At 42.1% G+C, this 27,513-nt stretch overlaps 1 protein-coding gene across 1 annotated transcript in view; it reads right to left on the minus strand.

Moving 5' to 3' along the window:
* The window catches only part of PGBD5 (piggyBac transposable element derived 5), a 71,640-nt gene that overhangs the window by 38,305 nt on the left and 5,822 nt on the right, over nt 1–27,513 (minus strand). Inside the window, exon 2 of the mRNA XM_066994059.1 lies at nt 4,099–4,526. Coding sequence (XP_066850160.1) covers nt 4,099–4,526 — 428 coding nt within the window. The remainder of the gene's footprint in view (nt 1–4,098; nt 4,527–27,513) is intronic.

The following is a 27,513-nucleotide window of genomic DNA, read 5'->3' on the forward strand; positions in this document are numbered from 1 at the left end:
TCTCCTTTTGGCCTCAATATGAGGCAGCCCTGCCCTAATGATTCCTGCTGGTAAGCCATTCTCCTAGGCCATCACAGCAGGCGATATCACTTCTCTCTGTTTCTCTCTGATAGCTCTCCTTCTCCAATATATCAGACAGGCTCTCTCTCTTCACTTTCAAAGACCCGTTCAACCTATCCATATTTTACTGATCCTCTTTGCCATATTCAAAGGTTAACTGCCACCTCCAATGGAGCCATGATTTAAAGCTCCTCTCAAGATCCTCTGCCCGTTTGTTCAGTCTTCAATTGACTTTCTTCAGAAGAAAATCAGTTCTTACAGCACTCCATTACCATGAGGTCATTTAAAAACAGCCACAAAGCTTCATCACTTTCTGCTGTCAAACTCTCCCTAAAGTCTGGCTTCACCAGAGGAACAACTGGCCAAGAACTACAGGACATCAGAAATTTACCTTGCTCAATATCCTTACTGTTCCTTTGCCTGTCCGTCTTGATCCATGTCTTATACATGGCTGGCATCCTCTGAATACTTATGATCTTTGTGTTATGCTCACAGAACCCTTAAAACAGAGCAGTCCTGGGCTGCGACCAGGACCCTTACTCACAAAGGATCTTTTTGAAAATAGGGAAACTGAGACACAGACATATGACTTAAAGAAAATCTTGTAATTCGGAAATTCCCAATACCAAATCAACATCTAATTTTGAGAACACAGAATAGGTACAATTTAATCAGCCTCTTTAAACACCTTTATTTTTTTTAGAGAAGCCGTTGCCTAAAGCTGTCAACTGGTTTGGAAGAACTATGATACCACCAAGAGCAAAAATCAAACAAGCCCCTTAGTAACTAGCCCAATTAGAGCAAGCACTGCCTTCAGAGGATGAGGTTAGAGTTATGGCTCTGTTTTTGCTAGGGAGCTCATTGCCTGAAGGACTTAAGTCAGCTGCACAAACGTGCTTAACTGCTCCCAGCCGACATTTCACTGAGCAGATCCAGCTATGTCTGGTTCCAAGACGCTGAAGAGAAGATGCTTTGGCAGGAGAAGGAAGGGCAGAGTACACAGAGCTATATACCCAACCTCCCCCATACCGACAACAATCTTGTGTAGTCACATCCTGCTGACAAGCACATAAATACTCAGCAGGCACAGAAGGGTATTTGAGCAGTGATGTTATTTTCCATATCTCTGCTTCCTTCTGGAATTCAGTTTATGTCCTTGGCAGGTGAGTACCCTTGAATTTGTTGGAGGGTACCTTCTGAGCTTAATCAAGGTGCCTTCCCTGTTTTCAGGCTTCCACTTGCAGATAGTAACATAGCTACAAAGCTACGTGGAGCCAAGCAACAAGGAGATGACACTGATTCTAGGAACTGAATCCCTAACTCCAACTTTCCTCGTTCAGGTACAGGCAGCAGCGATTTATACTTGAGTTGCTGGGGAGGAGTAGGACGCAGAGAATATTCCTGTCCTTCTTATACAATCTAGGTCAGAACACCATTTCTGTTATTTCTGAAATTGAAGCTTGCACTGATGATACACAATTACATGTTCTGGACTTTCAGTGCCTTCAAAGACTAGAAAGTAATTATTTCCTTCTGTTTGCTCAGTATATTTAGCAAAATAATTATAACTCACTAGATCTTTTCTTTGTTTTGGTATATTGGCTTAGTTCTCTCTCTCCCCTCAATCTGCTTTCATAAAAAGCGCAGTGTCATTTTTGCATGCACACTTTTGGGGGATTGACGGGAAAAAAATATCTGAGAGAGAAGCTTCAATTAAAGAGTCTTTTCTAGCTCTTCAAAAGGAAAAGACCAAAGCTACAGAAGAAATAACTAAGAAAGCAGGTGATGCACTGCCTGCCTGACTCCAAGACTGTTGGTTCTGTCCACAGGAATGACTTAAACATGGCAGCCTGCTAACCCATGTTCTGCAAGTCCACATTGCCAATGGAAGAAAGGCAGTAACAAGAACATCTACGATCCCAGACAGCCTGGCTGCATTGAACAGCCCACATCATTCCTCTGCTTGATGCCATTTATAGGACATTAGCCTAAAGTTTGATTATAGATTGTGGTTCAGGCACAAACCACCTGGATACCAAAAGTCTTATGTTTAAAATGGAGATGTACATTAAGCAACAAATGCATTTTGAACATGGGATTCCAGGTATTGCTGACTACAGAAACCTGGGCCCCTCTTGCTAAAATGCCCATTCAAAAGCCCATCTGAATAGTTCTTTCCCCTTGCCTCTTCCCTTTGTTTCTATGCAACTGGGTTGTTATTTCTAGCCTCACTGAGTCTGACAACCTGGGATTGATGTTTACCGCAGTCTGCTAATCTGTACTCAAGACAATTTCCAGGGAGAGGTCTCTCCTGCTGTTTTGAGCAGATGGGGTCCACGTCCCTTGAGACAGGTAGCGTGTAGCTCTGCCTGATGGCACCCAGAAGGGCGTTAGGCACAAGGCTCCTTCTGGGAGCAGGACTGGAATGTCCCCCAGTAGGCTACTGAAGCTACACCAGACTATTTTTAACAACAGATTCAAAACCTTTTTCTTTCTCTCAGTTATTTTTGAAGCAGTATTTTAGTGCTTTTTGTTCCGCTCAATACCACTGACACATGCTGTATAGAAATCACTGACGTAAACACTGAAAAGGGGGCACAGAAGTGAAGGGGGGAGGAAGAGAATTGGGCTGTCACTTTTTCTTCCTTTTTTTTCTTAAAGTAGAATCTCCTTACCAAGCTTAGCACAAGCATATGCTTTACTTGCAGAAATTTAGAGGTTTTATCACTGCAAACAGGACACTATGGATTTCATCAATTCAGTTTTCAGACCTCGTTTGGGAAAGGGAGAAGGGATATACATGCAAATCAAATTTTTTCCTTTAATGGATTTGCACTCTCAGTATGTCCCACAGCACACCATTATAAGCATTTACATTAGACACAGTGATCACATTTCTGAACCCTTTATCTTGTGCCCATTGAAGTCAGTGGATAAGGATTAGATTTCATATCTTAATGAGAGCTTGGTCCCAATAATACCATGCTTCTAACAGCCTGTCTTGTCTTGATGGAAAGGCATCTTGCTAGCATGGCTTAGTGAGAACACTCCTGCTTCCCTTCTCCCATGTCTACCTTAATTGCTTTTTAGACAGATGAGTTGTCCTGGATTATACAGGTATGCTTTTTTATTGTCTGTAAAATAGACAGAAAAACTCAAATTACTCCCTGGTCACTCCCAGTCTTATTTTTAGGCATACCTCCATGGATACGATGTATCTATGTCTCCATTTATTTTGTACAGTGGGCAAAAGCCTATGCTTCAATGGCAAAACAGGAGGGAAAAGGAAGATGCACATAACACCCTTTCCCAATGGCTGTGTGAAATCAGTTTATATTCTGAAAACATAGAGTTGACTGAAAAGTTATTTCAAGCAGCAACGTATTTCACATTAATTCCTTTTTCTTTCCAGACTTTTGAACATGACCAGCAACTCCAAAAGGATTTCATTTGTAGTGGAACAAAGTTCTTTTCAACTGTACAGCTGTAGTCAGACAACCTCTAGCTTCCTAAGTTTCTATATTTAGTTTCTTACGTTGTTTGCCCAGTCTCCAGAGCAGTCTTCCTAGAGAATGGCTTTCTGTTGTGCCCCTAATAGTATCTGGAAATGAAAATTCACTGAAGTCATTTACTTTATTTCTGGTAGTCCAGAAATATTTCCAGTTCACTGACACTTTGGTTGTATACACACACAGCAATAAGTTCTTCCATGGGAGCACCACCCATCATCAAAGAAAAGACTGGCACAAGGCACAGGCTGACAACCGCGGCAAGCAAAGGCACCTGCCCTCTGCCTATTTTGCCTTTTCCCCATAGTGGGGGGAGCGGGTAGCTGCGCTGCTGCTTCCCAGGAAGGCCTGGACCATAACAGCAAGCACCTTCCACTAAGGTCAAGGCTGGTCACTCCTAGCAATCCCTGGGAGTGCAAGTCCTAACTCTTTCCACAGGCAGCTATGGTCTGCGTTTTCAGTCATAGCAAGACAACCTAGAGCATGTAGGTTGTAGTTACATGTTCCCTGCCAACAGGTCAACTCTTACCTGGGCTTGTGAAGGTCTAAAAGCAGAGTCAAAGCCATTCTGCAGAGAGTCCAGGAAAGGCTGGATTTTGTAGAGGCCATGCGTTGTCTGGCTCGAGCGGAAGGCCACAATGTGGAAGTACTTCAGGATCTTTTCAAATCGTGATTGTGTCATGATAAGTGCAATGCTCTTGTTGCTGTAGAAGCCGCTGCTCCAGATGCTGAGAACGGACTCACAGTGGTGGATGCTGGTCGATATCATATAGCCTAAGAAGGCCTTCATTTCTGTCAAGGTGACATCAATCCAGGTATCGTCACTACCGAACCTCTCCTGGTACTTCTTGGCATACATGTTGGTTTGGACCACCATGTTCTTTAGCACGTTGTCAGGGACAAAGAGTTGAAAAAAGTCCATGGCACTGGCAGTCAAGGGCATTTTTCGTGTTGGACCTAGGACAAAAGTAGGAAAGGAAGATAAGCTCACTCCTGATCATCACAAGGCATGTTCAGATTGCACTAGCAATTTAAAGCAGGATTAACTTGAGTATCTGACATGAATTAGCACATGCAGATCTGAATTAATTCCCTTGCCACAGTTGCAGTGGAAACACACGGAGCTCAGACATGACTACTTCGGGTCAATACACTACTTCGGATACCATTAGAAAATTAACCTGTGTAGACCCAACAGAAAGTAATGACTACTCAGTCAGGACATTTTGAAAACCATGCCAAAGTGATGGCATGTCAGCTAATTGCTTTGGAACTGTACCCACCATCTTACAGATCTCCTCAGGAGATCTGTATAGTCTGTCTTCCTCTCCATGGCTAGTCTCACTATCCCATATCACACGGAATATTTCTAAGCATTACAATGCACATCCTGGTCCTCTTCCTCACAGAATGGAATAAGCCTCACAGTCCTATGCTGTCATTAGTCTGGCTTTTAAATGATCCTGCACCTTGTGGCAGGTTTCAAGTATTTATTTTACTCCAAAGGAGGCACTAAGGGTTGGCAGCTCTGTATCAGCGTAACAAGGTTATCCAGCCAGACACTAGATTACATTAAGTCGAATTAGGAACATCGCGCCTGCAATACCAGGGACGCAGACACCAGTCCTTACAACCTTCTCTAATCCCTTCCATAAGCTTATTAAGCTCAATTTTAAAAGTAGTGTTTTTCATGCTCCTCGTGGCAGTGCTTGAGTCACCAGGTAAGGACTGCAGGGACAGGGACATTCCCTCTTCTCCTGCAGAAGCTGTGCCACTGCCAAACACACAAAATCGATGCACCTGATAGGGGCAGCACGGACAGGCATAATGGACAGGGCAGTGCTAAGAGCAAGCAGCTCTACATCCCCGTGCAGGACAGCTGTGGGTAATGGTCATGACACTAAGAGTTGGATACCATAAATATTGTGCCTTAGTTTAACGGACTCCCTTCAGTCTTAGGACCATCCGAACAATGTTCTTCCTGATGGAAAGCAGAAAGCAGTTCCTTGTTTAAAGTTCTGCTGAACAGAAAAGAGCCTTCCTAGTATCGGGTGGCTGACTGGGTCTCGGCATCTGCTCTCCCAGCTGAATCTGAGCAAGAGTTTTGCCATTCTGTGATCTGGAGCTGCAAAGACCCTCTAATGTGTTGGTTAGGTCACGTTCTTCTGTACACCCAATTTCAGTTCACATCCCAAGTTACAGCAACAACTACGTCTTGCAGAAACATTGCATGGAACAGTAATGCTTAGGAACTACACAAATTCTGTGCTTGGACTTGCTCTAAGCCTTAATATTTGGCTACCATCTGGTGAACTCAAGCTACTAGATGTACAGCAAAAATGACACCAAGACATCAAAGAAATAAACCTTCAGATTGCAGGGAGAGCATTAAAAAAAATTAAAAAAAATGTTTTTCCAAGTACAGTGGGGAAAGTCATAAATTAAAATTGGAAAGAAAACTTTAAATATGTGAGATTGAGAAACTGGAAGTGAAACAGTTCAGCTGAAAGCACAAGAGTAAGAACTCCACACAAATCATGGTCTGGTAAAGGCAGAGCAGAAATTTCAGCTTAAATGATAAAAGGTTTTCAGTATCAACTGAAAACTATGGGGCTAGAATAAATATACTTACTTAACCTGAACTGCTATTGCAATAATAAAGCCTGTTACAAAGAGTTCTTTTCTTTTGATCAGGAGATTTATATTCTGCTAGCACACTCTAGACTGTTATAGCTGGCATAAAATGCTCTACAAATGATTGTGCATGAATGACTTATAGTACATCACTCCCTCCTTCCCCACAACTTAATCAAGTTTTGACATTCTACAACAGATACAGTTTTCTGATAACAACACACTGCACAGGATGTATTCCTAGTTATATACGAAGCCTTGAGTAGCTGTTGAATTCACCTCCAGTGCCCAGGCAATCTTCCCGGTAGTAAAAAGAGGTAGCTTTTAAATTCTTGTCTTTAGACGCAGAAGCTGAAAGTGGGGGGTAACATTTCATATAAGTCTTGCCTATTGCAACCAAAATGCTTTCATAAAGCATTAGGTCTTACGAAGTGAAATATGTTGGTCTTGAGATAGGTCCATACAGACAATAGGTCTGCGCTGGATTTCACTTTTAGGAAGTCAAAAGCAGTCAGAAGCACAAAAACGTAATTTAGTACACTATGAAATTTTCAGTAGTGGCACAAGTTTACCTTGAAAAGTGATTATGGAAACTGCCAGGTAGGCTGGATAGGACACTTTTTTTTCTTACCCAGCAGATCTGCTCCAATCTGCACAGAGCATCTCCTGTCTGCTCTCCTTCTTGAAATAAATATGCAAGATTGGTATCCCATTTGCCTTGCAGAACCCACACAGCTCTAGAAGTGAGCTGAATCACTTTCTGACTCAGTCATCAACCTAATTGTTGACTAAATATAATTCTGAAAGCCACTGTATAATCTTATTGTCTTAAAAAACAGCCTTTATTGGCCAAGTGAGCACACTTGATTTATAATTTACTGATATGCAATAAAAAACAAGACTGACATTGAGTTTTTGTAGGAAGAGAACTGAATTTTTAACATGAATTGGGTTTTGCATAGTTAATCACTACTCTAAAATAAATTGTTTAAATATGATCATCTAAGTACACAAATATAATCCATATAGAGAGGAAACTGTGTAAGAAACCTAAACAGTGAATTCGCACTTTTTAAGGACTTCTTCATTGACTTAAATGACAACTAACCAGAAAACACTGATATGAAATAAGCTCACGGTTCTATATATACACTGTTTACCTTTCAAAGCCTTATTCAGTCAAACAAAATAGTGGCTTTGACAAGTCTTCCATTTTCTTTTAATGAATGGGACCTCAATAAACTGAAAAAAATCTGCAGGATTTTTCAGGCATTCAGAATGAATATACAGTTATGACTGTATATCAAATTTAGAGTTTTCTCTCTTTCCTTCCTTAGAGTTTGTATATGGAGTATATATTTATTTATGTCAGGTTTTTTGCTTTAAAAATCAATCTGAATTTCCAGTATCTGTCACAGAGTCAGAGCACAAAAGTGTTCTTGAATTTCCAAACATGCAGCGAGACTGAGCGGTCTGTGCATACCCAGGTGGAATCACAGCTTTACTGAGTAACCTCTGGCTGGGCAGCACTCCTGCCATCACTAGCACTCAGGGCCTGCTTTAAATCGTGTTTGGCAGAATATGGGAAATAATATGATCTTAGAATCACAGAATCGTTAAGGTTGGAAAAGACCTCCAAGATCATCTAGTCCAACCATCCCCCTACCGCTAGAGTAAAAAGCCTAGTTGCTATTTACCTCTAAATGGAACCCTCTATTTTCTGTTTTCCACAAGATAATTTTTTTTTCCAAATGGGAAACTCAACAAAATAGAATAGAATAGTGAAGAGTTGAGTTGAAAGGGACGTTCAAAGATCATCAAGTCCAAATGATGGACCACTTCAGAGCTAATGAAAAATAAAAGCACATGAAAGCACATCTTCCTCCATTACGATGCAATGTGTACACACATACTTTCCTTCTTCCTCCTCACTTTGACTACCAGTAAAAACTTGCATGTGCAATCAGTAGCAGCCACTTTGCAAGTCACCACTGTTACTAGATCCCATTTTGACCAGATTGGTTCCACTTTCTGTTTTGCACTCAGAAGTAATGTCCCTGCCAAAGCCAACCAGCAGGGCCGTGGCTATTTAAATCATCAGAAGAGACTCAAAATAAATGAAAATGCTGAGCAAGCAAAGCCATTTAAGCCTCCATCCCGGAGGTGTGACTGTGGAGCAGAGGCTGGCACCTCGCCCTCAGACTGCGTGCATTGCAGAGCAAGTTTTGACTCAGCTCAGCTCAGGGCAAGGCGCAGCAGCCTTGCTAGAAGCCAACTTCTCAGCAAACACACACGTTGCAGAAAAAAAAAAAAAAAAGAGGAAAAAAATAAGCTAAAATGAAGCATCTACGTGACCCTCCTTCAGGCAGCCCCCCGGTATCCTCCCAGAACCTCCGGTGTCTCTCTTGTATGAGCCCCTGCCATTTGTATTTTTCCCACTGCTCCAACCTCAGCAGTGTTTCTGGCCTTCCTCATTGACTGGGACTTCAGAAAAAAAAAAAAGAACTTTGAGTGAATTGAGCGCTTCTCTACTTGCCTGGTTTGCAGGATTAAGTAATTTGAATGCACGTTTTTAATAGGTTAATTTATCCCTTGCCATCTTTCCTGTTCTCATTACCAGTCAGTTATTTAGTAGCTCAGAGTTCATAGACTCAGAATAAAAGATGGAAAGTTTCAAAACCTACTTTAATCCATCAGTGCTCACAACATAACATACAAATTTTAAAGAGGTCAGAAGCATTGCCATTTGGGGCAGGGTGAATCAGATGTGTGAAAAAAAAAAAAGGCTGTGGAAAAAAAATTCTCTTTTTTCTCTGCTGTGCAAAAGACTTAGTGCTCTCATTCCAGGCGTCACTGAGGTTCATGACAAAATATACTGTTACCTTGACGGGCTGAGGTATTAACATATGTATACCAATCAATATCGTATAGTTTGGAAACAAATCTTGTACAGAGCTAATCCAGGCTTGACTTTGACTTTAATTTAAGTTCATTAGCAACTGGGCAGACCCCTGGACTCCTGAATCATGCACCTTAGTGGTGGAAGCATCACTTTGTGAAACTAGTGATTTAGAAGTCATATTATTGTCCTCTTTGAGTAAAAATCTACGAATTTGTAGCTGAGTACAAAGATAGCACATTTAGGTGCATTATAAACAGACACATACCTAATGAACAAGTCTAACCAGAATCTGTTATTTTCTGGCAATTGGGAAGTATTTTCTCCTCTGACATATGGCCCAGCTTTCAAAGAGCAGGGCTTGAAAAGCAAATTAATTCCTTCATCCTAAGTCCAAGCAAAAAGAGACTGTTTTATATTCCTGTGAAGTTACTTCTCCCAAAGTACAAAACGTGATTTTGGGGTCTTATTTAGAGAAAGTCAAAAAATGCTGATGGCGAATTGCTGTCAGAAAACAAACATTCATCAAAAAAAATCCTGATGTGTTTATGGAAAGTGTCAATTGATGAAATATGGCAGACAGTTTAAACAAATTTTCATCTTTCTCAAAGAGTACAGAGCAATATAAAGAGCTGGGGAAAAAAAAAAACCAACAACAAAAATCAAAAACAATGTTTTCTTATTTCCCAACTTAATTTTTTTCAGAACTTCTGTTTCATGCTAAGTTCTCTCACGTAAGCTTTGGAAGCACTGGAGCTTATCTGGCTTGCCAGAAAAATCAGTTTTCATATCAGCTCTGTTCTTAATGGCCTGGAAGAAATGTACATCAGACCATTCTCAAACCAGAGCCAGTCTGACAGCCTTATGACAAACCTGTCAAGACAGCCTGAAGTGACAGCATATAACAGTTCTCTTCTGTATTTTATTCCAGTTTATTTTGGATACTGCCCTCCTGCAGAAACTTGGCAGCAAAGTATCCAGGTCTTTAATGCAGCGTATCATGATGTACGTATTTAATTCATCTTATTAAAAACCAGCAACCAGATCTTCAATAACAACTCTACTTTGCCAAGCCAAAGGAGTCACCTTAATTTATATCAGCTGTGGTTATGACCCGTATTTTGCAGCATGTAGAATTTTTGCATTTGTTATTTTGGTAGATGAACCTTACTTCCCTTTAGAACAACCTAGCATGAGAATTCTGTACAAATTACCAAGACTTAAGCCATGCTGTGGAGTTGCTTGGAGCTCGGAGACAACTAATGAGGATGCAAGGGGAAAAAAAACACAGAGACTACAGGGGCTTTCTTATATGAGAATGAAAAAATTGGACATCGTCCTTCCAAAGATGGGTCTCTTGTTAGACTCTCAGAAGCCTGTGCTTCTGCATGATTTTTTACTAGAGCACTTCCACCAGAGACTTACTTTATACCTTGTCTTGGCATTCAGTAGCACACACCTTTTTGTTCTGCATTTGTTTTCAGTCAAATTTATTCCAAACTATTTAGCAAAGCGTGCTTTGACTGCGTTACTCCAAGCTCCATGAGCAAGCATTTGCCTATGACTTTGTGTCTGCCTGTAATAACCATAGGCACAAGAACCATGTCAAACAGCTTCAGTGGAAGGGCACTTTCTTTTCTCTCTCCAGCGTTAAAAAGGATTATTTTCCTCATAGCAGTAAAGCGATCCATGCATTGTATGCCAACTTCTATCCACAGTGAGAATGCAGAGCTGGGTCTAAAATGGTCCAAGGACAAGTGAGAAAGGACTGCCCAGGTTTGCCTGGCCCCAAGCAGCTGCACGCAGCGGCTCCGTGCTGACTCTGGTGGGGAGAGGCCAGCTGCACTCCCCAGCCTCCCCACCAGACAGCACTGAGTTACGGCAAGTTAAACAAAGAATGTATTTATTCAACAAACAGTAACATTTACACTAAATGGTAAAATTCAGCTAAGCATTTCCTGCAATGCAAGCCGCTACATACTTGATCCAAGTTCCCACCTCATTTTCTTCAGCATTACAGCAAAAACCTTGAGAGCCAAGGGTAGCATGCCAACCCAGCATGGGACAGGTAAAGCCATGCCCCTGCTCCCCCCAGCACAAGAGGGGCTCCTGCTCCGTGTGACAGTGGCCCAGGGTGGAGCACCAGGCAGGAGGGCTGCCTGGGGCAGCCCAAACCAGCTTTCAGTGGGGTGGCAAGAACAGGACTGGGATGCCAGGTGGGATGGTGGAGGGTTTTGGCTGTCACTCAGCAGGTTACTGCGTGGGATAAGACACCGCATGAAAGCTGTTAAGGTTCTGGACATCTTCAGAGGAACAAGCAGACAGGTCTCGTGCCCTTCCCATTGACTGAACGTACGCTGTGCCACCAACAGCACTGATCAGAAAACGAGCACATGTGAGACATGTTATGGCAACCTTCCACGGAAGTGAAGCTTGTTGTGGATTTAAGCCACAATGAAAAAACATTTAATTAAGGGTATTTCTTTGTTTACCATCATTTTTTAAGCCTTCAAGCTATGGGAAGTGAAATAGAAAGACTAAAAAGCCCACTGCAGGTAAGGCTGACACCTTTAATTATACACTTTATTTCTGTGGTGAGATCTTACAACCTACCGATCAGCATCATCAACATCCAACAGTACCTCCTGGACACTGGTACAGGATCTTATCGTTAAAACTGTTAAAAATAATAATAATAAAACACTTTAAAGCAGCAGAGACATGCTGAAACAGTACCAGTGTGAGCTCGTGCAATACTTTGCCCATTATTCATTTGACTGTGGGACTGAACACGCTTGTCCCTTCCCAGGGGAATTCCTGCTTCAGCAGCTTCCATGGCAATCATCCACCGCAGTTTTCTATTAACATTTTACCATACTCAATCAGAGCAGATTGGCTGCTCCTGGCAGCCCAGCTGACACTGAGCATACCTAGCAGGTCAGAGACAACCATCAACACGCTGACTTGATGCATCATCTCTAATACAGGCTTCTGGTAGATCACTGAGCTGCATGCTTCTGGTTGTAGGTGCAGCTGTGCGCATTTTTCTGACACAAATCTATCATCTGCTGCTTTGTAATTACGTCAGCACAACTTCCATTACTAGCAGAGTGACCTCCATTGCTAAATCCCAGAAAGCTGCTTGGGATGGCCCCATGGGGAGGACTTCGCACAGGGAACCCTTGCTGATGCAATCCACCTTCACATCTTTCTCTCCAGGGCTTCTGGTCAGTTCTAGTGCATGCTGTTCGCAAATATCATCACCTGCAAGCAACTTGCTCCTTTCCCACATTAGTAATACGATGTCAGGACCTTCCCTTTGTAAAGGGAGAGATTTTGTGTTTGAAGAAGGGAAAATAGCTAGTATGTTTTTCATGAAAATCATCAGGACATTTAATTTATTTTTTCTAAGTAAAGGTCAATATGCAAGTGACCTACCTAATGAGATGCTGAAAGTTTTCATGTCAACCCCTGCATTTACATGCAAAACACACACATGCCTCTGGAAAATGGACCTCTCACTTTTGAACAAGTCTCATGAGGAAATTGTTTTCTGCTTTGTTCAGAAATTGATTTTTTTTTCAAAGTGTGAATGTAAAAGAAAAAAAAAAAAAGGATCATCTGGAAATCCAGACAGCTCAGCAAAGCATTTACAGACAACCTGTAGTTCTTTCATGCAAGAACATTCATTTCAGCACAGAACCTTCCAGTGATTCATCTCCATCCCACATGTGCTAAGGCGGCTACAGTATCGGGCTGTGAAATTGCTTCCAGCAGCTACAGCCTCTTCCTGGAGAAGAGGCAGAATGGCCATTAGGGTAAGCCCACTGCCCTAAAAGCATTCAATGCTGCTTCCCATGTGCAGAACAAAGCTCCTGCTGCTGCACCCGCTTGGGAAAGGGTGATGGGGCCACAGCACAATGCTGCACCAGGCACGGAGCTGGGGCTCTTGCTGCAGCCCAGCTAGAAGAGCTCCAAAACTGGAATCTGGCCAAGGAGGCTGGTGCCAGGGGCTCTAGGGGATGATATTCAGGCTCTTTTTCCATGCCTGCTTCCTTTGGGCTGTACCACCCTCCCTGGGATCATAGTGCTCTCCATAGTCAAGCGTGCACATCCATTTCCAGGTGAGCTTCAGAAGCTGCCCAGTCAGACATGGTTTCTCTGCTGTGCTCACCCCAAACAGGGAGGCAAAGGAAGTCTCATCACTTTAGAGACTGTAAGAACAAAATAAATCAACACTTCAGTTACTGACACCCTCATTTGAAGACACTTCTCTTCCATGATAGAGGATCATAATACATGTTCATTTACACAGCTGCTTTTAAACTTGTAAGTTTACCACTTTTTATTCCCTCTGTTCCACCCCAGCGCCCTCAAAAGCCTTGGGACATGCAGTTATAAATAACGTGTTCCTTGCTGAGAAGGAGCTGGTGCGTTAGGTTTAGGGGCAGACAAGAATCTAGGTATTTTCTTAGGACTACTAACTAGAAAGATGAAAGTAGAGATCATGTATCTGCAACTCTTGCTAGGGCCAACTCCTATAAACCCACAACTTCTCAGTTTCAAGAAACCAGAACATTTCTTCAGCAACGAAGTGCAAACAAAATGCAATCATCTGTACAAGAGGGTGTATTTCCCACTTGTTCTGCCTGTGCTGACTCCAGGGTGATGCACACCTGTTTACCAACCCCCGTACCTCCAGGGAAGGCTTTCAGGGAGCTGTATGTGCAGAAAGCCAGAAGCACAACTCAGAGCTCAACAGCACAGTGAAGTAAGAGTGGGACTTCAGAATAGCAGACCCTCAGCAACACAGCACTGCTCCTGCGACCTCTCCTCAGCTACCTTGAGCAGCAGGACTCACTGCTCAGGCCAGGCCCCAGCCTGCCCCGTGGCCAGCACTGGGATGCACAGCGGCTGGTAAGTGGAGCAGAAGCAGGCCATGGAGGGAAAGTTTGCAGAGAACATCACGTGCTCCTCCGCAGCCTTTCGGGAGAGATGGTGCTTTACTCTGGAGCCAAAGTTTGTCTTCTCAAATGCAACCTCGCTCTTTATTCTGCCGTACCTCAGATCAGGCAGGGAAAAGACTTGGTCACCATGCAGGCAATGCTTCCTGCTAGACATCCGTCACACCAGATGCAAACTCAGCACTGGAAAACGTTCCCAGCTGACATACCTGGAGACCAATGCATTCCTGGCTGACTAGCTCGAGAGCAAGCTTGCCCTTCCTCCTCCCTTCCATGCTACTCGATGCACTTCCAAGTTACAGAAATCACCTAAAAATGCGATCAGAAATATACCCAGAGGTTGTCTTTTCCATGCTTCCTGGGGACTGCCAACACAGTCAATAAATGCTGAAAGACCTGCAGGACTTAATCACAATAAGAACATACCTCAGCTTATAAAAGAACGAAGTAGCTTGTATCTCTCCTTTCAGACCTAGCAGCAACACAGATTTCATACAGCAGAGACTTTCAAAGAACTTCATGATGTGCTCACATCCAAAAAAGCCATAGGTGATGAATCCTGTGTCATATTTAGTAGTGGGATGGAAAAAAAAGCCAATAAATTTTTCTGCTGCATAAAAAACAGGCCTAGACATTAGTTCCTTAAAATCTGCAGATAATTATGCAGGATGCACCTGCAAGGTAAATTTAAATTAGCAACATGGGAACAACCACTGCAAAACATATCCTTCTGTTCGTAAAGTGCCAAGCACTTTACACTGAGGATTCCTACAGAGGCTTCTGGGCATTATTAGAAGAGAAATAATAGCTTCCCGTTCTGTAACCACAGATTAGGACATTTATAGCTTGAGACCTCAGTAACTGAAGGCTCACACTTACTAGCTGCATTCTTCCTCTTACATTCAGTTAGCATTTGCTGCATTTTTTAAAATGTTCCTTTTTCTTTTCTTAAGCATTACCCGAACATACAAAAGTGCACAGAAGTATACAGGCTTCACACTAGGGTTCGGAACAGATCTTTGGATTAATATCCTAGACCTTAATCCTCTACAATTTGGAAAAATCTCAGTCTGGAACAAAAGTCTGTGACAGGTTAGAGGCCACAGACAATGTCATGTTTAAGGCGATACTTTAACTACATAGAAGTAAGGAAGTTTCTGAGTGTATGTTTTTGCTCTGTAAACCCTGGCCCCTACTCCATCCTGCACGCTGTCATCTGGGAAAGTTAATTTTCTTAAAGGAAAAAACTGTAAGCTTCTGTTTCCATATGAGGCTAGTTTATGATATGATGGAAAGGAGTGTATTTACTCAGTGACAAGTAACTGGAAAAGTTTCCATTAAACAATGGCTTTGAATTGTGACTACCGCACAAAGACAAGTGGTGCTTCCCTTCCAACCTGCCTGCCCACCAAGCCAGAGCAAATATTTTCCTGAGTTAAGGAACTGGGAGTCAGCCTCCCTGAACGCTTCCCTCCGCTACTGACAGGCTGTGCTATCTCAGCCTAATCATATCATCCCTGCTTCTGGTTTACCATGCCTCAGGCTGGCACTGGGCTTTGTGTCCTGTTTTCCTTTGTTCCCTTCTGCAGATTCCCAGCCCTCCCCGCCTGCTTGCTGCTATCTGACCCTGACCTTCCCCAGGCTCCAGTCCTCTGTTGCTTTCCTTTCCCATCCTCCTGCTTTTTTAAGACTCTGCCATACCTCTTCCCTGTTCTCTTGACATTTCACCTAAGTGATGAGATGAGCGAGGTAAGGTTTATGTTAGAGTGAATTCTTTAAGTGTGCAACTGCAGTTTCAGAGCACTGCTCCGGAGCACTAGCCCTTGCGAACTAAGAGTACTGACGTCTGCAGTCATACGATCACACGTTGCTTTTCTACTAATCCCTTTCTAGCAAGGAGTACCTAGTTATCAGGTAAGCAGCGGTCAAATACCAGAACTACATATGAAGGAGGTCTGCAGCTGGAGACTTCTCTTTCATTTTGAAGTCAGTGCAATATTACATGGAAATGCTGAAAGCTGTATTCTCTGCCTCTTCTCCTGCAGTCTCCTGGTACTTCAGCCATTCTCAACATAAAAAAGAGGCATTCAAAATCTGAAGTGTGGACTTAAATTCTGATGGCTTAAAAACAAACCACCAAAAGGGTTAAGTACATATTTCTGCAGTTAAGCAAAGGCAAAAATGTGTTCCTCCGCATAGCCCATCCACCTGCCCCACCAAATCACTGTAATTTCATGGCAGACGTGACAACACACATAGAACTGCTGTTGCAAATCCCTGTATTGCCCTCGTCCAGTCCTTGCTGGAAAGGAAATGCCCAAGATCTGTGTGAGGACTCCTCCTCAGTGCCACATTAGTATTTATCTAGCACCACATTTCCTATGAAGAATACTCAATTCTCTAGCTGCCCCACAGCCTCCACTTAAATAACAAACGACTGAAGGTTATTTAAGGAAGCCTCCGCTCTCACACAGCAAAAGTCATCTCTTCACTGTGACTGACATCCAGGCTTCTCTGCCTCTGTACAGCTGCCTTTTCTAAGAAGCCGAGATGTCCCTCCATGCCCTCACTGAGGCACTGCCTCTGTCAGTGTTCATTTGTCACAAGCCTCAGCGTCGACTCAGGCCTCCTGGAGAGGTCAGCCTATGCTGCTCCTCCAGCCAGGACAGGAGAATTGCAGCTTTGGTACTAGAACAAATATGCTCATCCATTTCCAGACCTTCTTTCATTTTCTGATTTGGTTTTTAATCACTCTTTCAATATGGAACCCCATAGGAAAAGGGGTATCTGAAAACCTCAAGTTCTGATTGCTAAGTCTCTCCCTGCTCTCTTGACTCCGTGTGCAGGAATAGAAAGGCAAATAAAGAAAAAGAGTATCTGTCTCCACAGGGAGCCTCCTGCTTCCTAAGCCTTCCCGACTTAACTGCTAGAGCTGTTTTTATATTGTAGACAGATTTGCTCCTTTGCATAGCCCCTCCACTTCTTCAGCCGCTTGTTGCTATATTCACAAAGGTCTCTCATTTAAGCAATGTTTCTCTCTGTTCATACTTTATTTATGTTGACCGCCTCATAAAGCGAAATTAAGAAAAGTAACAGACCTGCTGCGTCTCATTCAATCCCATCAGCTTCTTCCATCATCTCTGATGTGGCTCCTTTCCTCCTCACTAACTGCGAATTGCTCTGAATCAGGAGCATTTTCCCTTCCACATCAAGAATTGATTACATTCCTCCCTCAGGGCCAGGTTCTGCTGTGTCCTAAGTGCTATAACCCCATCGATGTTTGAGAGGAGAAAAAAAAAAAAGCAGCCTTCAGATTATTAGGAAGGCTGGGCCTGGAGTTTTTATAACCTACTGTCATCAAAATTTTAAGCCCCTTAGGCAAGCTAGAGTGTTATTTATTTGGGGAGGAGGGAGAAAGGAGAGAAAAGACAGAGGAAGGAGGTGAACATACTGCTTTGCATCGCTGCTACATACTAGGTCTGGTAGCACTCCTGGCTGACAGAGCCAAGCCACTTCACAGAAATTCTCTCTCTGGGTCTGGTCTGAGGCAGCGTATAGCAGAGCTGGACACAGATGGCCACAGCCCTGCTTGCTGGGCATTGTCTGCCTGACCAGAGATGAACGTCGCATCAAGATCCTCTCATTGGCCCTACAGAAGCATTGTCCAACATACAGTGCCACCACCCCAGGGAGTGCACAAGACAATCCATTCTAGTGTAGGAAGAACATTTTTTGTACTGTTAATATTTTTCATCTTTATCTCATCCTTTTTAATTCCTATTTCTGTGTATGTTTTATAGTGTATGTGATCTATTAGTACAGTAGCACACCTATATAGTTTATAGATAAATATACACAGATACACAGTACCTGCTCAAAACAAACCTTCTATTGATAGGGGTGCACAATCCTGACTCAGCAGCGCTGAGTGCGTGCTTGAATCCCATCAGCTCCAGGAAGGCCTGACCTACCAGTGGGTTTTACACCAGTATAACCAGTATGCTTTCAAATTGAGTCCTTTCCCTTTGTCCCTACTAGAAAACTTGTTTTTCTTGTAAAAGGAGAGCAGTGGTATCAACCAAGTCCTTTGGCATTGGTATAACAGCTTCCATGTTGGTCTGTTTTTAGCATGTTGCTGTACTCTATCATTAAAGCAGTATCACATAGACATACACGGAAAGCTTGGATTTACACATGTGCTTAAATGCTTCCCTGGATTCAAAGCATAATGTACTTTATTAACATCCCTTGACACTCCTTGACTTTTAATTTGCATCACTCACAAATCAAAAGGACGTTTAACAGCCTTGTGTTTTTCTTTGTGGAAATAAGTTTCCAGAGCACACACTCATTGTGCAGTCAGCCATTCAAATTATTAATCCTATAAGCAAGACTGCGCCTGCAATATGCATACTGTTAGAAAAGACAATTTTTATGGTAGAAAGACATTTCCCTCCTCTAGTCATTCCTGCAGCCTCATCATCCTCCCTTCAGGGCCTCGCAACTGTCACTCAATAGACTCTGATCACTCTCCTCAAACCTTGACAAGCAAATTACAACTCATGTATTCTTCAGGGAACACAGGTTTTTCCTTTTGATCATGGGTCTTAATGTTAGTTTTTACGACTCATACACAGATCTGATACCAACGCAATTATTGCTTTAAGTATTTAAAGTGTCGATTAAAAGCTAGTTAAATGCCATTTTTAAGGAGCAATCCAGTCATACAACTTGCTGTTGAATTTCAGGCATGCAACTATGTCAGGCTTTTAAGCTCCTCATAAAGTCAAAGCAAACAGTCTGTGCTTTTTGATAAATACCCAAAGGGATATCTAGATGCCTTAGGAAAAAAAAAATCCTCCATCATTTAAGTGGCCAACTCCCTAATGTACTACAAGAGAGTAGGCAGGACGACTTCATGGTTGAGGTTGCTTTACTTAACCTGTGATTGCTCTTAAATCCACCTTCCACAGACATGCACACAACTGAATTTTATCCATCATGAGGGAACAGGGCCAAGGAAGATGACAAGAAAAGGCCTATAGTTTTTTCATCCTGGAAATTAGGTAAAGGCAAGCAAAGTCTTCTTTGCAGACAAGGGGAGACTTGTGTCTGTGCACACTTTATGCTTTTTACTCCAGAAGAAATATAAAAACTGGACTGAGGATACAGAAAGGCAGATGTTTCAAATAACTTTTCTTTAGAGGGTAATACATGACAATGCATAAGGCTGGCAGTACGAGTACGTGGCTGCTGTTTTACAGGAAGCTCCAGAGTTGCACTGAAAGCTTTTTACTTATAAGAAGCAGATAGAGTTGCTTCACAGAGCCAAACTGCTTTTCCTTGGTGATTATTCATTTGGCCCATGTTTATCTTTGTTGTGTTTCACTTTAATTATCTTGACAGTTTTGGTCAATTCCTGCTGTTCAGCTGAAAAGTGAAACACAGGCATGGGTCTGGATGTGGGTTTGCTCTTCCACACAGAGCTATTTTTCCAAGTGCTTCAGCAGCACTGCTAGCGGTGCGGTCTTCTTCACTCTCACATTGCATGCTTCTGCTCAATCGTTTTCACCTTTTTTCCAAGTAACCCATGTAAAGGTTACTATTCCTGAAGAAGGGGGTCTGCACCTCAAAGCAAAAATCAATTTTGTGAAAAAATGTTCAGAGGTACAGTTAGGGAGTTAACTGACATCTCCTTTGGGGTTTCTCAGGCTCCAGTGCAGCAGAGACCCTTTGAGGCAGATACTTAACTCCAACCTATAGTGTTTAGGTTATTCTTGGGCACCAGCCCAACACTACACTGAAGTGAATGTTTGTGAGAGTAAGCATGTTTCTTGTAGCCCAGTGTTGCTCTCAACAAATGTGTTAGTGCCGAAGTACAATAGTGTCAAGTGATGGAGTCAGTAACAAAAAAAGAATAGCTATAAAAGAATGAGTAGTGAGATGTATAGCAGAGTCCTTGAAGACACAGCAAAAGGTGAATTTACAGACACTGCTTACAAATGACTTAGTTTTTTCTTGAGTTTATAAGCTTGATTACTTTCTCTTTCCCTAAGTTACAGACAATAGCTGCCTACACCAGTGGTCACAGAAAGCGAAACTTAAAACACATTTGTATCTTTCCTTTTTTTAGCAAGCGTTCATGCTCCATCAGTATGAGTATCTACAATACAAAATAGTGAGTTTAGCTAGCCTCAAGGGGAAAACAACAGACATGCTTATACACTGCTTATATTATATATACTTACTAAACTGCTTATACAAACATAACATGTTGTTTAATAGATATTACCACTTGTTTTTGACTACATCCTCCTGCCTCTAGAATCAATGCCTGGTCGATGTAAGGCTGTCCAAGGTAACTGTAAACAGGGGAAGAACTAGACAGAAGAGACCCAATCCCCACCACCACCCACAGGACGAGGGAGGAGATGGGAAAATATTCTTTAATTGTTCCATGCAAGGAATTTGGTCTATCACTCGGCGCATTAGCCTCTACACTTCTACAATCATCCAAACTGAAGGTTGATTAATCATGTTATAACCAAACCCACAGATAAAAACCACTCCTATTAGATCCAAAACAAATTCTATTGAAGTGCACAACATTCCTTCCAGCCTTTTGATGCTTCAAGTTTGATGTTGTGGTGGGTGTGACAGTTGTTCACATATGACATCTCCCACACACTCAGATCTGGAACATCAGCTGGAGCAGGTGTGGGTGGAGGGGCATCTGGCCATCACTTTGGTATGTTAGAAGTACCAACTGTCTTCTCTATGCGATGCTGAACACAAGAACAGGCATAGCCTGGTTTCACATAGCCTTGTCTCTCAACATCAACTGGCTTTTTCATCGCAGGGAATGTTGTCAGACCCTACGGGCTCTTCTCACTACAAGTTTTCTGTCTAATGAGGATTGAATTTGAGCAAGCCATCTCTCAGGAGGAGCACTTCAAAGGGCTCTCACCCCCATCACCTATTTTCATACAAGGTAGGTAAGAACTCAGTATCTGGAAGACATTTACCATCTCCCACAGGAATGGACCTGGGCACATGGGACAGAGCAAAAATCACAAAAAGCCTGACTTACTAAGAAACAAAATTTCAACAGTGAACTCCTGCCCCAGACTACCTGCAATTTTAACACAAACAGTGGAGACCTGGTGTCCAGCAGAGCTCAGAAGAATAAAAAAAGGAAGTTTATAAAGGCTACGCATATGATGTTAAAATGTGAAGTATTAGTAGGATCTATATTAAGATGTAGGAGAAATGGTCGTTTTTATGACGGCAAAGGATTCTAGGAAGCGAAACAATTTGAGAAACTAAATGCTGTAGCAGAGAAGAGCAGGTTAGGAAAAGGTTACAATACAGATTAAAAGGATTCACTAGAAATGGAAAGCTTCAAAGTAAAGTTTTGAACAGCTTTTGTTATACTTGTTTCTTGTTCCTTTTCTGATTAAAGTATTGTGCTAAAGCATTCTCCCTTTAGCTGCCCATTTCAGCCTGAAAAGAAAGAATACCATTTTTCATTTATCTTAGGAAGAAAGCGGACATTAGAACAATTGGCAGCACACTGCTTAACATCAAGCCACTCCAGGTCAACACACAGACCCCTTCTCTCCTTTTTAAGTCAGCCTTTCAGCAAAAGGCCTACAGAAAAGGCACCGTTTGTATTTTAACATTTGACTCACTCGACTTCTATATCTGTCCATAAAATGCTATCAAATGGTTCTACTTCAGCATATAATACAAATAGCTGCTTTTAGAAAGAAACTAATGCTCATTTAGTTTCTTTGCATTGATTCAGGGAGTGACAGCCAACATCAAAAGAACAGAAAAAGTTAAAAATTGATACCATCTCAAAAACAGCATTTCCAGTATCAAGTCCATTTCATATTCCTTGAACAATTTCATATTTGGTGCCCAGTTTTACAGTACCAATTCAAAAATATCCACAGCTGAATATTTTAGACCCACCATCTGTCCCAGAAAGCAAGTCATTTTCAAATTTGCACTTACAGAGCTCCAAGTGGTTTGTATTTACCCCAGTCTAGTGGAATTGTAGAATTAGGTACTTCTGGCTATACTCCTACACCTCCTAATCAGAAACAGCTGTGCCTTGCACAGAACAAGCCAAAAGGTTCTTTTGCAAAATAAAATGGAGAGGAAGGTGATGAAGGAAGCAAGGTCAGTACAATTTTCAGGACACAGATTCATGATAACTTAGAAGTGATTCAGTTGTTGAGGCAAAGATTTTGCCTTAGTTTTTAGGACAACTAATGAGGCTCGTAAGAGAATAAGTTTCCAAGTCTGATGACAAAATACTAGGAGCTGCAATACCTGTGGCAGAGACAAAGACATAAATAATTCAGATGTTACAGTTTAGTACACATTTTTGTTTCTATTCCTCAAATACTCAGAGCCCCATAACAAGAACCTAAGCGAATCCAAGTTCAAGGTAACAACCTAAGCTGAAAAAAACAAGTACTTTCCAAGAAAAAGAAGAGACCTGGTGACTTTCAGCTTGTTACCCTGATCTCAATATTTCTTTGAAGACTGAATAGATTTTATAGGAAAGAACAAACACAGAGACAAATGCAGAGCAGGATGAATTATGCAGCTGCATCATAGACAAGTCACCCTATAATCATACTTGAGATAAATATCAGAAAAAGAGAAGACCTAAGAGCCAACAGTACTCTTTGCAAGATGAAACAGTTTTGCAAAATTCACAAAAAGAAGCAAAGAAACAGCCTTCTGATACCCAGTCTGTGGACTGGAGAAACACGGAGCAGACATTGCACTGCCCCAGCCTGCCAAGACATCTGTTCCATGGTCATCAGTTACTGCAGGCGACTGGACCAGGGACTTAGCTGGGCCTATTCCTGACCTGTGCCTGTCTTCCTCCGCACATCCATCCTCACGCTTTACAGTGGTTTGTGCTGGTATCCACCTACAAGGAGGCTGGCTCTTCATACCTCAAAGAGATTTGAGGAAAAAAGCAAATACAGACCTAGGCGCTACTGAATGATGCAGCAACTAAAGCATTTCTAAGTACAATATTGCTAGCCTCACAAGTACTTGGGTAGTATTATATCCGGCATCCCTGACATAACGACATTAACTGTTAAACACACAGAAAGAGGCCCAGAATTAGTCACTTGAATAGTGATACAATACCACAGACACACAACTCATAACCATAGTACATCCAAGTAACAACCATACTCTGAGTAACAGCCAAGCATGCCTGGGCCACTACACTAGGGCAAGAGGAAAGAGGAAATGCCACCTTAACAGATCAAAAGGCCTTCTGTGAGCACACAGCTACTTCTGCAAGCTACACAGCTTCACCTTGCTTCCCCCTTGCAAGTCTTGCTGGAAGGGACCTGAGGAAGCCATGTAATCCAGGCCTCTACCAGAGATCAGCATACGTACTAGGTGCCGGCCTATTACAACAGGTTAGTGTAGCCTGTTCTTAGGTTTCCAGTGAAAAAAACCAAGTCTGCTGCAGCACTACACTGTTTGAGGGTTTCTATCATAACTGATTTAGTTCTCCATCAATTCAACTTAAGCATGTTATTCCTTGTATTCAATTTCCATGGCAGATAAGGCAGATAATACCCTTTCCTACAATAGTCTTTACTTATCCTCATGGCCACTTAGCTTAAAAACAGAAATGTGCTCCAGCTGGTAGATTTTCTCCTTCTCAGTCTCTTCTCTTCATATTTGACTATTTGCTTCTCACCTGGGGTGGTGACCCGGACTACCTCTCCTAAATAGCAAGCCAGTCTCATCACAAGTCTTGTACACTCTTCTGTTTAAATAGCTGAGGAGGATGTTTGCCTTTTCACAAGAACATGACGCTGAGTCACATTCATCTTGTGCTCAGCTTCAGTCTTCTGTTCCGTTTTTACCTAAACACTACTATTTCTTCCCCTCCATTTTCCATTTCCACTGTTTATCGCTGTTGCCCTCACACTACATGTTTCTCTCTTGCACTGTACCCTTTTACTCCCCTGGACTATTTCAGGCTGTCAAAAACCATGTGAATTCTGAGCCTGTCCTCTAGTACACATGGAATCCCTCCCAACTTTGTCTTATCTAAAGGTTTAATATAAAAATTCAGTAAGTCTGCCTCAATTAAGGAAGTCAGTTTCAAATTCTCAGTAAAGAAGAGAAAAATAATTCTTCCATTTAAGCTTTTGCCAGATCTTCATACTGCACGTTTTTGGAGATGCTCAGCCAGACCTTATCAAGTTCAAATGGAGAGAGAAACAGACAGTTGCAGTAACAACAATTTTAGTGATAATAAAATCTAGTCCCAATTTGGTCAGCATTTCTGCATCTGCTCCTTTCATCCCCCCATAAATTTCAGTCTCTGCAAGAAGTTGTTTGTTGTAATAAACAGTGCAATGCAAAGCATGGGATGAAACTCAGAGCTGAGATGGTTCCTGCCTCACGAAGTTACCTCTGATTCAGTGTAGGAAGTGAGGAGGCAAGTCTGATGAGGACCACAATGACACTTGTGGGTCTCCTCAAGGCTCAGATAGTTAGCTCCTAAGCACACACAAGCACTCCAGGCACCAAAACCACCATGAGCTGGTACCTTGTTTCATAGCTATGATGCCCAAGAAATGGGGAAAAGTCTTTGGTTTAAGGAGGTCTTCTCATTCAGTGATCCATTAAGTTATACAATGCTTTGAAAGACTAAATAGGAATTTATATCCACATATATACTAATATCCATCACGCAACATACCCAGCAAGACATATGTAAGAGCATCTCACACTTGTCAAGACCAGCTCAGGAACCTCTCGACCCAAACTGAAGGTAGTTTTTTCCCAGGCCACTGCAGCAAGGGAAGACGTAAGATCTACCACCCTGCCTTCTGGGGAAGGCTGACAACCTCTTGCCTTGCAATACCACTCCGGTTAAACTGTTCTGCCAGTACCAGGGCAGAATAACTAATCCTAGATCCCCTCACCAAATGCCATTAGCATAAAAGCATGCATGGGTTTCAGAGGAGTTTTTCAGGGCATGAACTGACAAAGTTACCGTTGTCCAAGCTCTGTATGAACAGAGTGCATCTTGCAAGCAGACAGCATGATCACAGCAGCGGGAATAGCTACACGCCCACAGTTACATACCCTAGACTGCACACCTGCAAGTGCTACCCACCAGGAAGTTAGCCAGCATCTACCTTTCAAAAAACAGAGAACTATATGCACTGGATACTCAGGCTTTCCACAGCAGTGAATTTCATAAGTAACTTAAAGAAAGATACTCTATTTCTTACTCCAGTTTAATCTATTTCATGCACACCCACCTCTCTGCCATATGTAATCACAAATGAGTCATGGTTATAGCAGCATCTGCTTTTAGTCTTCTGTGGTTTCCCCCCCCACACTAGAAATAATGTTTGTAGCCACTGTTGGGCTCACTGTCTTTTATCTCAGTCCAGTAATCTTCCCTTCCAAGACAACTGCTTTCCCCCACCTGTACAGACATATGATACTCTTTGCTTCAGTGTCTCCTATCTGGCCTTCTCTGACATGATTTTTGCATCTCCACAGTGCAACAAATCAACCGCACTTCAGTTTGCCCAGTTCTCAATCGCACAGCTACAGCTTTGTGTTGCTGGCTGAACAGAAGCTGCTTGTGTTTGTTCTTTATCCTTCTTACAGTTTGTCAGTACAAGTCATGTGAATCCTTATGCTGTCCAAGAGAGCAAAATTGAAAGCATGTTTTCTATCAGGAGTCATTAATACCAGTCATCTTCACAGAAAACCAGGGGAGATAATCTGGAAGTACATATACCGGGCCCACACAAACTAAGGAGCCTTCCAAACATGTTTCCCTGCAGTCCCTCATCCTCAGAGCTCTGGCTTCATTTTTAAAATACCCACTCAGTTATGTGTCCATTCATTTTCAGGTAGAGCCAGTGACTGATTAACACCCTGGTCTTTAAGAAACGTGAAGTGGGAGCTTGGATAAACTCTGGAAAGGATGCTTTGCCACAGGAAAGCAAGATGTCAAATGCTAGTATTCTCATGCATTTGTCTTAGTCATATATTACTTTGGAGTCCATCTGTTCTATTTTCTAATAACATAGAGAATTTTTGGCAGTATTAGGAAGGGTGAAGTATTTTAGGGTTATATTCCTCTGATGTCTAGATAAGATGTATAGCTGTACCCATGATTACCTTCCCTTTGGGAACCACCTTGTATTTCCAAACTGCTCAATCCATCTGCTCCAAAATTTTGGAAGACTAGCATGGGACAAAAACTAATTAAAACACCAACATGAACAAGCACACCTAAGATGAATTTTCAGCTTCTTCTAATAGCATCCAGGACAGCTTCTTGTGACCCAGCAGTCTATACAGAATCACCAAGTCAACTCAGCTATTAGGATCCTCAGACTTAGGAGAGAGAGAGGCTAATTTCCTCTCCAGGTTGACTTGGAGGTATGCAGACAAGGAAAATGTTTGCTTTACTGTTACTGGGGTGTTGACAGGTGGATGAGAGTTATTTGTAGGAACTTATCTACTTCTTTGAAATGACCCCATAAATAGCTGCAAAGGGAAAAGACTCATTTGATGCACTACCAGATCACGGAGTAAATATGATTTTTCTCTGTAGAAGTCTAGACAGTGTCTATGGGGAAGATGTTGATCTGCAGAGCTTTGAGACATGAAGGTCTATAGTACTTACCAAATTTAGTTCTCTGTATAAAAGCAGAGAATAGTTTTTTTTTTTTTCTGTGAAGTTTATCAGCAGTTTGCTATTCACAAAATACACGTTCATTAGCAGAGCTATGGGCAAAAGGAAGGGAACACAGCTAAGTTGCTCTAAATTTTAGAATTAACAAGGCTGTCATGCACTTGTATTGCGTCAGTGATGACGGAAGCAGGAAAGCGTGCTCTAAAGCCATGTGAAAAGCATATTTATGTTTCCTAAGAGGTATGAGATATTAAGCCTTTGCATAATTCACATATTTAGCAAAATATCAGACCTTTAAGTCATCCCATAAATGATATGCAAAGTGGTAGTGTACATCTTTGTGACGTATTCATCACAACACATAACAGTGTCACAAAACATCTAGGAAGATATAAATAATTTCTACTTAGAATGCAAGAACAGCTTATACAGATATGCCATTTTCCTAGTATTTTCCATCGCTAAAAAAGTCAAAAGCAGCTAATTCTGGTGACAGAAGTAAGCAAGAACAAGTCACAGCAGAGACACTTTATCTACTTACAGAGAATTTGACCTAGATATTTCTGAAACAGAATCTTCCATAAGCAACTAAGTAGCTCTCATAGGTTTTCTTATATGCCTGGACTTGTTAAGTATTAACCTCAATCTAATAAGACTAAAGCCTTCAGATTCAGCTCAGGGCTTGAACCAAAATCACTGCTGCTGATAGACAGTGGCATG

The sequence above is a fragment of the Anser cygnoides genome, chromosome 3 (assembly GCF_040182565.1).
Source record: "Anser cygnoides isolate HZ-2024a breed goose chromosome 3, Taihu_goose_T2T_genome, whole genome shotgun sequence".
Lineage (NCBI taxonomy): Eukaryota > Metazoa > Chordata > Aves > Anseriformes > Anatidae > Anser > Anser cygnoides.